Source organism: Anopheles cruzii, unplaced genomic scaffold, assembly GCF_943734635.1.
Source record: "Anopheles cruzii unplaced genomic scaffold, idAnoCruzAS_RS32_06 scaffold00564_ctg1, whole genome shotgun sequence".
NCBI classification, from domain to species: Eukaryota; Metazoa; Arthropoda; class Insecta; order Diptera; family Culicidae; genus Anopheles; species Anopheles cruzii.
In genome coordinates this window covers 1-12,087 of record NW_026454159.1, presented here as the reverse complement: position 1 = coordinate 12,087, position 12,087 = coordinate 1, and the positions used below count along the sequence as shown (strand labels likewise).

The 12,087-nt window shown below is 53.7% G+C and overlaps 1 protein-coding gene across 1 annotated transcript; it reads left to right on the top strand.

Annotated features, from left to right (window-relative positions):
* The first annotated feature begins 4,942 nt into the window (after nt 1-4,942).
* Nucleotides 4,943-10,833, top strand: LOC128276123 (histidine decarboxylase-like). The gene is made up of 9 exons (XM_053014591.1): nt 4,943-4,970; nt 5,580-5,866; nt 5,934-6,335; nt 7,663-7,983; nt 8,049-8,487; nt 8,717-8,862; nt 8,935-9,100; nt 9,457-9,486; nt 9,557-10,833. The coding sequence occupies exons 1-9, from the start codon at nt 4,943-4,945 to the stop codon at nt 10,648-10,650; spliced, it is 2,913 nt and encodes a 970-aa protein (XP_052870551.1). The 3' UTR covers nt 10,651-10,833.
* The last annotated feature ends 1,254 nt before the right edge of the window (nt 10,834-12,087 follow it).

Sequence of the window (12,087 nt, the reverse complement as noted above, 5' to 3'; positions counted from 1 at the left end):
ACACACACACACACGCGCGTAGAACGCCGATGGCCGGCCTCGATGGAATGAGGAAATGAGCGTTCTGAAGGTTGTCTTGTCGGTCCTGGCCGAGGCCGCTTTTTTGCGCCTTCATGCTCTCCCTTTCGCGCTCTCTCGCTCGCTCGCTCGTTCTGATCTTTCGAACTGTCAGCCATCTTTCCGACCGCGACCGCCGTTTGTCGCCGCGGATCGGATCACCGCGGTCCTATCTATTTTTGGGGGACGACACGCGGGCTTAAGAAGGCAAATATTTATCGCCTCCTAACGGTGGTTTCAGGTTCGGGTTGATTGGCCCGGCCGCAGCGGTCCCAGTCCTCGCTCGGGATGCTGCCTTGGGGTTTGATGGAGATTGTCACCACCAACGACGACGACGACGACGACGACGAAGCGATCGCCCGTGTCAAGTGTCTTCTTCTGCGAACGACCAAGAAAACGCGAAAGAAAAAAGAACGAACGATTCCGATTTGAGGATGCGAAGAATGAGGAAGTCGCGGAGGAAGATACCGCAGCGCACGCTCTGTGCCGGGACCACCATCTGATCCGAGAGATGCGATGCGAGATGTTGAGGTAGAGAATGAAAGCGATCCTCGGCCTCCACACACACACACGGAGCTTGAGGTTATTGAACCGATGGCAACCGGACGGAACCGAGAGCGGCTGCATCTCTGAGCATCGGCTGCAATCGGAGAGCCTTCGGGATGCAGGCACTGCATAACTGTAGTTTTACACCCGATCAACACCCGGCCTCGAGAGGGAGAGAGGCAGAGGCAGAGAGACTGGCAGGACGGAAGATATCAATTTGGTTGCCAGCGTGATCCGATCGGCGGCGATTTGCATCTGGTCGGCGTACAGGTGCAAGAGGACGGGAACCGCGAAAAGGTGGATCGTTCTGATTGCATTCCGGCGTCCCTTGCCACAAAGGATCACCGAAAAGGATTTGCGCCACCGACTTTCGTGCCGTGACCGATCGTTGCAGTCACTGGTCGTGCCACGCGTGGTCGCCACGAAGAACTCACGCGCGCATAAAGCGCGTTCCGAAAGTCCCAAAAATTAAAGAGCGGGACGCGCCACCTCCAAGAAGACGGGGTGGGGTGCCGAAGATGCGAGGCAGAAAGTTGCAAACCCCAAGAGGCCCCAACGAAAGGTTTGTATCGAGATCGGGAAGCGAACGATCGCGAAGAACGGGGAGCGCTAAGAAGAGAAGGACAGACAGCGAGAGAGAGAGAGAGAGGAAGCGCGATGGGTCGGGATGGGTCGAGAATGAAGCAAAATAACTTGAATTTACCGCTATAAAGTGATCCGGAGTCTCTCTCTTTCTCTCTCTCCTTCGACTCGGCTCGACGGTGGATGACGCGCACACCGGGCCCCGGGTTCAACGAACGTACTCACGCGCGATCGATCGACGCGGTCAAGAACGGCCCCCCTCCCCGGTGGGGTTCGATTGTTTACACGCCGCTTTCGGGAACTCAGGCCGCGGAACTCACGAATCCGATCGCGGACCGCGATCGCAGGTGAGCGAGAATTTCACAACCCGATGACACTTGTCGTCCGGACTTGGCTGACGACCACGGCGCGTAACATCGGCATGCGTCAGACGGGGGAATGCGCGAATCCGCGCCAACGGGGGGTCGGAACTCACCGTCCGGCGGTGAGAGGTCCGCGGCCTGCTGCGGTCCTCGCGGGCTTTTTGGGGCCACAGCCGTGGCGCGAGCGCGTGCGGTTTATTATGAAATCTGAACCACCCCGCCGGGTGACCGTAACGCGGCGGCACCGGCACCGCCCGGAAGGTCACTCAACTCCACTGCCGGCGTGCGGGGCGTGTGTGTGACCGCGGGCGCCGAGGCCGAGCGTAAACGAGAGCGAAAGTGAAAAGCCAAGAAAATTATAGTTTTCCTTACGATACGCCTTTGGGGTCTCACTTGCGGCTTGCGGCTTGCGGCTTGCGGCCGGCAGCAGACAGGACCTCACGGGGTCGCGAGGGGGGAAAGCTTGCGTGCCACGCTATGCTAATTGAAGGATATTGCCCCCGAATACGTTCGGACGCAGGAAGTGGGATCATAAAAGGACACCGGTGAGTGACCAACCCACCCGCGAGGGTCCTTCCGAAGCAAAGCGGTGCCGATTAGGAACCAACGAAAGGGAAAAAAATGCGACAATCCTCCGGCGGTTGAATGAACGCAAATGTAGGTCTTTGGCCGAAAAGCGAGCGTTTGGGTCCTTTTGCTGGGGTGAAACGCACCGGCTCCCGGGGGTGTTTGGCCCGGTTTTGGTCCGGTATCGATTACAGAGCGTGCTCCCTGCGTCCAGCGGAATTTAGGGTTGGCATTTTGGGGGGTTTGTGGTTTGGTTTTGGAAGACGGTTTGGTGTTTGGCTAACAAGCCGGGCGCTATGATTAATGCGTGGCACTCGGCTCGGTGACCCGCGCTGACAGGCGATGGTTATCGGCCAAAGGACCAACTTATTATTAGCACCGAAGGGTTGTGACACAGATTCGAAGGGAAGCGTGTAATAGATTCGTAGCCGGCCGGTAGGCAAAAGTTTGTTTAATTTACAATTCCCGATCCCTGATCGCTAATGCTGAACCCCTTTCTGGAGTCCTTAGAACAGGGGAACGCTGAGCGCCGGCCGAAATGGGCCGGTTTTAATTGGGCCGGACATAATCCCGTCGAGAAAGAGTTTAACGATCCAATAAAAGACGAACTGGGTTGAAGGCACCCGCAAGTGCAGTGTGCGGGTGTCGCGAATGCATCGCACAGGACGAATAAGGCACCGATCCGACTGCAACACGCATGCCCGCGGCGGGGCCCATTCAAACACGGTGCCGGTTTCTTCTTGTTTTTTTTTATCCCGCCGTTCGGCAGCCTCACCGAAGATAGCCGGACAACTGTTGATTGTTGGACAGACTGCAGGGCCAAGGCCCCAGGGAGCAAGGATGCTGAAGCAAGAAGCGTCGGCGATTTGCGTTGTTCTTGCGTTTCGGGTTGGCGCGGACTCTGGCTGGGAGCGGCTATAAAAGAGGGCGCGCTGATAAGACGGTTATCATTCTGGGCCGTCCGTTTGCCTGTGCAGCAATCGAGTGTCAGCAACAGCGCCAAAGGAGACAAAGGTAGTTGGCAGCATCCGTGCCACAAGGACACCAGTCAATCCATTTTGCGGTTTTCCATTTAAAAGTGTGTTGTGCCGTGTTTGGAAAATTCAATTTAATGCTAAGTGATCGAAGCGAAGTACTGATAAAAGTTTTGAATACGAAAAGAAACAAAGGATTTCTGTTGGCCCCAAGTTTCGTCTTTAAATAGAGTGCAGTGGATGGTGAAATGGTCTCGCTGGAACAGTTATAAATATGAAGCAACTATTAGAAATTGGTTGTGGTGCATTACTTTTACATGTTTTGTTTGTTTTACACTTTCCAAATTGCTTACGATTCCTGTTGGGCTGGCACTCTGCATTCGTGAAGGTCCATCCGTTTTTAATTAATCAATTCGTAAATTATTTAGTTAGTATAGTAGAAGTTTTCTATGGTGCGATTTGCGTCAAATATGCATCGTTTTGTTGGAAAATCTGTTGCCCTTAAAAGGGGTTTCATATTGCCTCTCTTGTCGTGGTCGTTATTGGCGAAAAACTCGAGCAATCCATTTGCACAATCCTTTCTTCATCTCAATTAGTTATCACTAAGGAAGTGATAATCGCTTGGTGCTAGGTCCGGACTATACGACGAATGCGTTGAAGTTTCCCAACCAAGCTCCCGGAGTTGGTCACTGCTGCTGCATCTTTAACATCAAAAATAACTGAACTAGGTCGACGAAATCAACATTGCACGTCATTAGCTGTTACAGTCATTAGTTGTAAATCACAAACGAATGGAACAAACAAAAAACGCAAAAGTACTTTTTTTAAGTTTGAAGTGTCTGCTTTAAAACGAGCATAAACTTGAACCTTTATGATCGATATTTCACGAGATATCGATCACTAAAGACATGTACCGAGAAAATAATGGATGCCTTTTTCCACAAACCAATACTACTATACTTTTCTTGCTCGTGTGTGACCCACTGCCTATCAACAGTGATCTGGCCACTCGTTCGTTATTGTCGAAATACATTCTTCACGTTTTGAAGCCATCATTATTAAATGTTGTAGTTTCTGTCGAAGAACCTAGCAACGTTCCTCAATTCAAATGAGGTTCTTCGTTTGAAGCGTGTCAAAAGACAGCGCGAAGGGCTGCAATCTGGGCCGGTCGGTGTGGCTGTCAACTCGGGTCTCGGGTCGAAGGGAAGAAAATATTCTTACCGTCCGCGACGCGAAGGAAGCCCAACCAATTCACTGCTGCCATCCATGCGTTCAGCCCGCTCCACATGAAATCCACCTAGAGCACCCGTGCGGCTCCCCATTATCCCCACGGGTCCACACGGGTGTACCTCGTTTTGTGTCCCCATGGTGCAGTTTTAAGAACAGCAACAGCGGAGCTGAAAAAAAAACCCGCTAGTAGTTGACCGACGCCTGTAACGATTGGGTTCGGTTTTCGGGTATCAGTTCCAGCTAACATTCCTTCTCGCGGCTTCCAGCTTGTTGCTAGGCCAGACCGTTTTCCTCTCTACTCTGTAGCGTAGCGAATCCGGTGGTGCTGGTGCTCGAGTGTGTAAGCCCATTTGCTGTCGCCGATTACCCGTTGGAACACAGTTTTCCAAGCAGCAGTTAGTTTGTTTTGCACCCAAACGCCAAACATTCGATTGGTTGCGCCAAAGTTTTCCTTCGAGTCAGCCCGGCCGATTAGGCGACACAAGTGAACAAGTGGGCAGTCGAGCAGCGCATTGGCAGCAAAGAGCGGTAGTGTTGGATTCGATTGCAGCTTTGAAGGTGCCCCTCAGTAGAAAGCAAATTTACCGGACAGCGTTTGGACAGCAATATCCTACGGCATTAGCGATGAACGTCGATGAGTACCGCAGGCGAGGTGAGTGCTGGAGAAAAATCGGACAATTAATTGTGTAATTAGAAGGGACACGGATCGCCATTGCGGCGCTAATGCGACGGGAAATGGGCAACACCTGACACCCCTTTTAGCCTTATTGTCCGCGTGTCCCCTCTGGAGGAGTTTGTTGCGTAACCACACGTACCCGAAAGTCGTACTTAATTCGAGCAGAAAATCCCTATTTCTGACTATTTGAGTTGTTTCGAGCAATTTCCAAGCTAAAAACCTCAGTAAAAGACAAACTATCCCAACGCAACCATTCAGAATCCCCAGTCGTAGGACACGGGTCTCAGAATTTGAAAATTTGGAATCTGGTGTAAGCCTCCCATTGCTCCTAACGTCGGCACGTCGAAACACGTCGAAGCCCCGGTCGCTAAAGCGATAAACGGCAATCGGCCATTTGCGTAGGATAAGCTTAAGCCGTGTCAAATCAAACATCGACACTGAATCAATTTAGAATCCTTTGTCGCCATCCGTCGGGTCGGTCGGTCGGGTTCCGGTCGGGTTGGGTAAATTTATAGCTCCCAGTAATGAAGTCGTTTACGTGCCCGGGGCACGGGGTCCCGTGGTCCCGTGGTCCCGGGGTTGCAGGGAAGGAGATGGTCGACTACATCGCGGACTATCTGGAGAATATCCGGGAGCGGCGCGTTTTTCCGAACGTCCAGCCGGGCTACATGCGAACGCTGGTGCCGGAATCGGCCCCGGTCGAGGGTGAGCCGTGGCCTTGCATCTTCGACGACATCGAGCGGGTCCTTATGCCGGGCGTGACGCACTGGCAGAGCCCCCGGATGCACGCGTACTTTCCGGCGCAGAACTCGTACCCGTCGCTGCTCGGCGACATGCTGGCCGACGGGATCAATTGCCTCGGGTTTACTTGGGTAAGTGCGCGGGAATGGCGAGGCCCAATTGCGCCTACTGACGGGGCTTCCGTTTCCCTTGTCGCAGGCTTCGTCGCCGGCCTGCACCGAGCTGGAGATCATCGTGATGAACTGGCTGGGCAAGATGATCGGGCTGCCGGACGACTTCCTGCACCTGACACCGAACAGCAAGGGAGGCGGCGTGATCCAGACGACGGCCAGCGAGGCGACGCTCGTGTCGCTGCTGGCCGGCCGCACCCAGGCGATCCAGCGCTTCCACGACCACACGCCCGGCCTGAACGATGCCGAAATCAACGCCAAGCTCGTGGCGTACACGTCGGACAATGCGCACTCCAGCGTCGAGAAGGCGGCCCTAATCGGATTAGTGCGGATGCGGTTCATCGAGCCGGACGAGCGGCTCAGCCTCCGCGGTGCCCCGTTGCAGGAGGCCATCGAAGAGGACATCCAGCAGGGCCTGATACCGTTCTGGGTAAGTGTCCCGCTCGAAAGTGTGTGCCAAGGCCATCTCGAGAGCGAGAGCGAGGGAGCAAAAGAACCGCCGGAGTAATGGAGCAATCTGCTTAGGAAGTTTTTGCTATCCCGTGCGTCCTCTGGGATCTCATTAGCCACTAGTTGACAGTTCAGACGTCACAAGCAGTGCCTGTTGCTGCTGCCGAGTGCTCCAGAAGTTGGCAATTTTCTAATCTCTTACAGCGTTCTTCGAGGGTCATGTGTTTCAATGGCCAGTGAAGTAAGGGACCTTTGTTAGGGTTCTTTCCGACAGTCGATTGTCTAGAGGGAAGGACTTTTTAACTATTTATTTAGGATTTTTAAATAATTCTTGCGGTTTTACAATAGGCATTACTCGCTAAATGTGACAAATTGAAATGAAATATGTGTTTGACAGCTTCTGGCATTACGCATCTAACGCAGTATAGGATTTTCTTCGGTTAAAGTGTAAACAACACCTCTTTTAAGCCGTCGTGTTCGTTTGTGGTGTTTTTTGCGGAGAGTTGCTTATTGCTTATTTATTACTTTAATGAAGAAAAGTGCTACCGAAAGTCACCCCTTTTTTATTTTTATGATAAAGAACCTGATTCTTGTACCGAATCGTCAATAGTGATGGAAAGTGGATTTATTACAAAAATCCTAAACGCAAAAAGCCCTGTAAAACATAATGAAATTATGCGTTTGAAGCAATCTTTGGCCATAAAACGACCCGAATGGGATAAAAGACATGAAAAACTGAATTTTCAACAAGACAACGCTCAACCACACATCGCAAAACCGGTCAAAACCTCAATTGAAAATGTCGGATGGGAACAGTTACTCCACCCGACGTATATTCCCCAGATATTACTCCTTCGGACTGTCACCTATTGCGTTGCATAGGTACGATTTGACAGCACAGCTGTTCACTTCTTATGAAAGTATTGAAAAATGAATCTCTGATTGGATCGCTCCTAAAGAGGAGAATTTCTATCGACACGGAATCGAGGAACTACCTAAAAGATGGCAGAAAGTAGTAGCTAACGACGGACAATACTTTCATTAAAATAGTCATATGATTTGTTTTCGTAGTTAGGCCACAATTGAAGTCCTAATAGGTTTCTTATAAATTCAGCACACAAACGTCAGCCTTCGAATGTGTTAGTCGTAGAAGGCGCCGAAGTGGAGCTTGGACAAGAACACGTCTTTCTCCCCTTTAAGGTTACTACGATTGAGAAAAACCTCTCCATAAATCGTAACAATTCTTTTCGCTTCTGAAGTTTTGGGGCCAACATAATAACTGATGGATTTCGCCCCATTTGCGCCAGGTTTGTGCCACACTCGGCACGACGGGAGGGTGTGCGTTCGACAACCTCGATGAGATCGGTGACGTCTGCAAGGCGTACAACCTGTGGCTGCACATCGACGCCGCGTACGCCGGGAGCGCCTTCATCTGCCCGGAGTTCCGCGTGTGGCTGCAGGGCATCCAGAAGGCGGACTCGATCGCCTTCAACCCGTCCAAGTGGCTGCTGGTGCACTTCGACTGCACCGCCATGTGGCTCAAGAACAGTGGCGCCCTGCACCGCACCTTCAACGTGAACCCGCTCTACCTGCAGCACGAAAACTCCGGTCTCGCCATTGACTATATGGTACGTAGCGGGGGCCACCTCCTTCCGGGTTCGACACCTCACCTTCTGGCCTCCCGTTTTGGTAGCACTGGCAGATCGGGCTCAGCAAGCGCTTCCGGGCCGTAAAGCTGTGGTTCGTGCTACGTAGCTTCGGCATCAAGGGCCTTCAGCAGCACATCCGCGAGGGCGTCCGGCTGGCGCAGAAATTCGAGGCTCTCGTCCTGGCGGACCACCGCTTCGAGGTGCCGTTCGCGCGCTACCTCGGCATGGTCGTGTTCCGGCTGAAGGGCAGCAACGAGCTGACGGAGAAGCTGCTGAAGCGCATCAACCACCGGGGCAAGATACACGCGGTGCCTTCCTCGCTCCGCGGCCAGTACGTCATCCGGTTCACGGTCACTTCGACGCACACCACCAACGACGACATCCTGGGCGACTGGAAGGAGATCCGGTCGGTCACGTCCGACCTGCTGGACGAGCTGAACCTGCAGGTTCCGCGGACGGACCGCGAACGGGTGTCGCTCAAGGGTGAGTAGAAGGGAGGAGGTCATGCCGCCGGATTCGCACTGCATCGCAGGACCGCATCCTGCCACCGCTAGTGGGCTAGTTGGGTTTCCACCATCCCCGTTTTTGTTTCACTGTCGCACCCCGTAACACCACCATTATCATGCCATGCCATCCCCTAACCCAAACATCACGTCCCCGTCCCGTGTGAAGCGCACCACCACCACTCTCTCTGTTTCGCTCTCGTCCCTAGATACGCGCGCCCGAAACGAAACGTTCGGCTCGAGCCTGCTGCTGGCCAACACGCCGATGTCGCCCAAGATCGTGAACGGTTCGTTCGCGGCCATCTTCGACGCGGACGAGTTCCTGGCCAAACTGTACGCCGGGATCCGCATTTCGGTAAGTCAATCGGGGGGCGGGAGGGCGTGGTCACGAACCCGCTCTAATGCGCCGCTCCTCTGCACCAACCAGAACCAGGACTCGCCGGCCATGCGACGCCGCGTCCGGGGCATCCTGATGTCCGGCAAGCAGTTCTCGCTCGACTCGCGCATGGACCTGGTCGTGCAGGGCATCGCGCCGGGTGACGTGCGCCGCGGCACAGACCAAAAGCCCATCACCGAGGAAGAGGTCTCGGAAGGTACGACGGGGGGCAGGTAGCGTAGGCATTTGATTATCCTCTAGTGTACCCTAGCTGTTGTGGTTCTGGTGGTTCTGGTGGTTGTTGTTGTTGGCTAGTCCTGCTTGTCGTTGTTGGTCCCTAGACCACCCTTTCCCTCCTGCTAACCCCCCAAAAAGCCCCATCGCTTGCTGTGGCTGCGGTCGAAAGCTTCTCTTCGGGTGCTACGTCGCTTGCACGCAATGTTGCATCGCTTCGCTTTGTTGCACGGAACGCACGCAGCCAGCCGCGGAGCCAGAGCGCAGCCAGCTGTGATTTAATTTTCTTTTCTATCGTTACCGGATTTCGGACGTTCGGCGGTGTGTGTGTGTGTGCAGCTTGTGAGCAAATGGAACCGTTCGACCAAGGTAATGACCGGATACGACAGGATGTGTTCCGAGATCTTTCTCTTATTCAATTCCGTATTCTCCTTCGTAGACACCACCCGAGACGAAGACCGCAACCATCTCCAGACCAGACACCTGATACATCCGCTCCCGGTATGTCCTGGGTCCGCCGGGGAACCTCCGGCGGTTCCCCGGGGCCGCTCGCAAAGTGTGGACACCGGCACGCTTCGTGCCCGTGTTAATCCGTCCGCTTCCGGCATGCTCCGGACGTTCCTCCTCGGCGTCGACGACCCTTCGCAGACCGCCGTGGCCACCACCACCTTCGGGCAGACGTTCCCCCTCCGTTCACCACCGCCGCTCCCAGGGAAGCTGCCCCCTGTGTCCTGCGACTCGAATCTGGACAGCATCGACGAAAACGAACCGACCGCCAGCTTCCTGCTGCCACCGCCGCCGCCGCCACCAGCGAGGACCGTCAGCGCCCACCACCAGAAGCGCCGCTACTCGGACCACTGTTCGCCCCTCTTCTCGCTCACCGCCCCGAACGTGTACCCGGAGAAGCGCGCCTCGGAACCGGCGATCCGGTGCGCATTCTACAACCGCAGCTTCGACATGTTGTTCGCGGGACGCCGCGAGCCACCGCCCAAGCGTGTCCTCTCGCAGAACGATCTGCCGCGTGACACCCGCCGGCAGACGGCGGTCCTGCGACGGCAGATTTCCACGATCGCCGAGCTGAATGTGGTCGCAGCCGAGCCACCGGCTATTGCGCCCAAGTTCCGGTACTGCATCTCGGACGAGTCGGGCCACTGCATTGACTTCGATACGGTTGTGGCGCGCGGGAAGCCGGGGAAGTTGAGCCGGGCCGGGGGCCGGTACCGGGACAGCGATGAAGAGGATGATGAGGAGGACGACGAGGACGAAGAGGACGATGAGGCACTGCTGCGCGATGTGCTGCGGTTTGAGGAGAACTTTGTGGAAAAGTGCGAACAGATCTGTCCGACGCCACGGGCCGGCCTCTGCCTGGATACGATCGAGCAGCAGGTCCTGGACGAGCTGCGCAAGGTGTCCGGGGACGGGGGGCGAGGGGTGCCGATCGACGAGGAGCCTCCGGCGGCGGCGGCGGACGAGGTGATCTACGAAAATGTGCAGCTCTGCCGGAAGTGTGGCCACCAGAGGATCAAGTTATAATATCGAGCAAGGAGGAGGCCGCTAGCAGTGGTCGGAGTGCGCTATCGTATTCAATGCAAACGGTAACAGTGTGTTGGTGTGTGTGTGTGGCAACTGTAAAGCTTCTGATCAAAATAGCGACTTGATGTTTAAAATTAACTTACTCGAAATAGTGGCCAGGATGGTGCGTCGAGGCCTCGGAAGGAACGCAACGAAGGAAACTTCATCACAGTTTATGCTCCAAAACTGTAAAATATAATATCGCAAACGGAAACGGAAACTATGAAAATAACTAAATCAAACCAAATGCAACATAAAAGTGTTATAACGTGCCAAACAGCATAGCTAAATTAAAGATAATATCGGATCGAAATGTGAGGCATTCTGTGGGGATGTGGGGTCTTGCTCCTTAAGCAGTTGGACCCACCAAGCCCTAGCTAGGCTATTGATCGTCTATCGCAATTGTACGCTGAACGCAAATTTAAAACCAACATAAACCAAATCAATATCTGCTAATCAACTCCTTATCATACCCTGCATCAGTGTCGTAAAGCATAACGTTGGAAAAGGGTGAGCGCATCGTTGATGGTAATGACCATTTAGTGTTAGGTTTAGGAGCTTCGCATTTCACCGTAAAGCGCAGCGTATCTTTATTGCATCAAGAAACACTAGCACATATCGCGAGCCATTCGGCCAATGATTTACTTTTCCTTATCACATCTATTGCAAAGGTCCAAAGCAACTGTTTGTTAAACTTGTAACAAAACCCACACGCGTTACACGTCCATCAATCTGCTGTGCAATGTCAATAACCAAACCATACCGAAGCCGGCGGCGGCCAAAGCCTCGGCCTCGTTCCACAATAGAGAAAAGTGACACTTATAAATGTAACTATTAATGTTGTCTATTAGTACTCCGCCGTAAAAGCGCGTGCTCGTAAGTGTGAAAAATAATGTCTACAATAAAACAATCGCGACCGATGATTGGCCACGGAGACGGGCAGAACAACCAGAAGTAATTATCCAAAACAGGCGCAAAACATTGCCACTGGATGCATCCATCCTGCCGATGAAGGAAATGGTAAAACAGACCCGTCAATTGGCGGGCAAGAAATCTACATACCGAAAGGCCTCGGCGGTGGCGGCCCCGGAACGTCCGGGACGAACCAAATTAGGGCTCCTTGTGTTGCATGTTGTTTGTTTTTGCGCCATCCTTCCCCGACTCTGGGCAGACACGGGGCGCATTTAGAAGGCTTCCGAGCCGCGAAGGAGAGGGCCGGAAAAGTGCGGGAAAGAGAGCGGTGCGCCCGAGAGAGTCCGGGAAACAAAAATCAAAAACCGAAAGCATATGCACGGGCCCGGACCCGGGCAAAACAAAACAAACGGAGGAACGAAGGGCTGCGCCATCGCCACCTGCCTCCTAACATGCCACGCGAATCAGCGCGAAACAAAAAATACT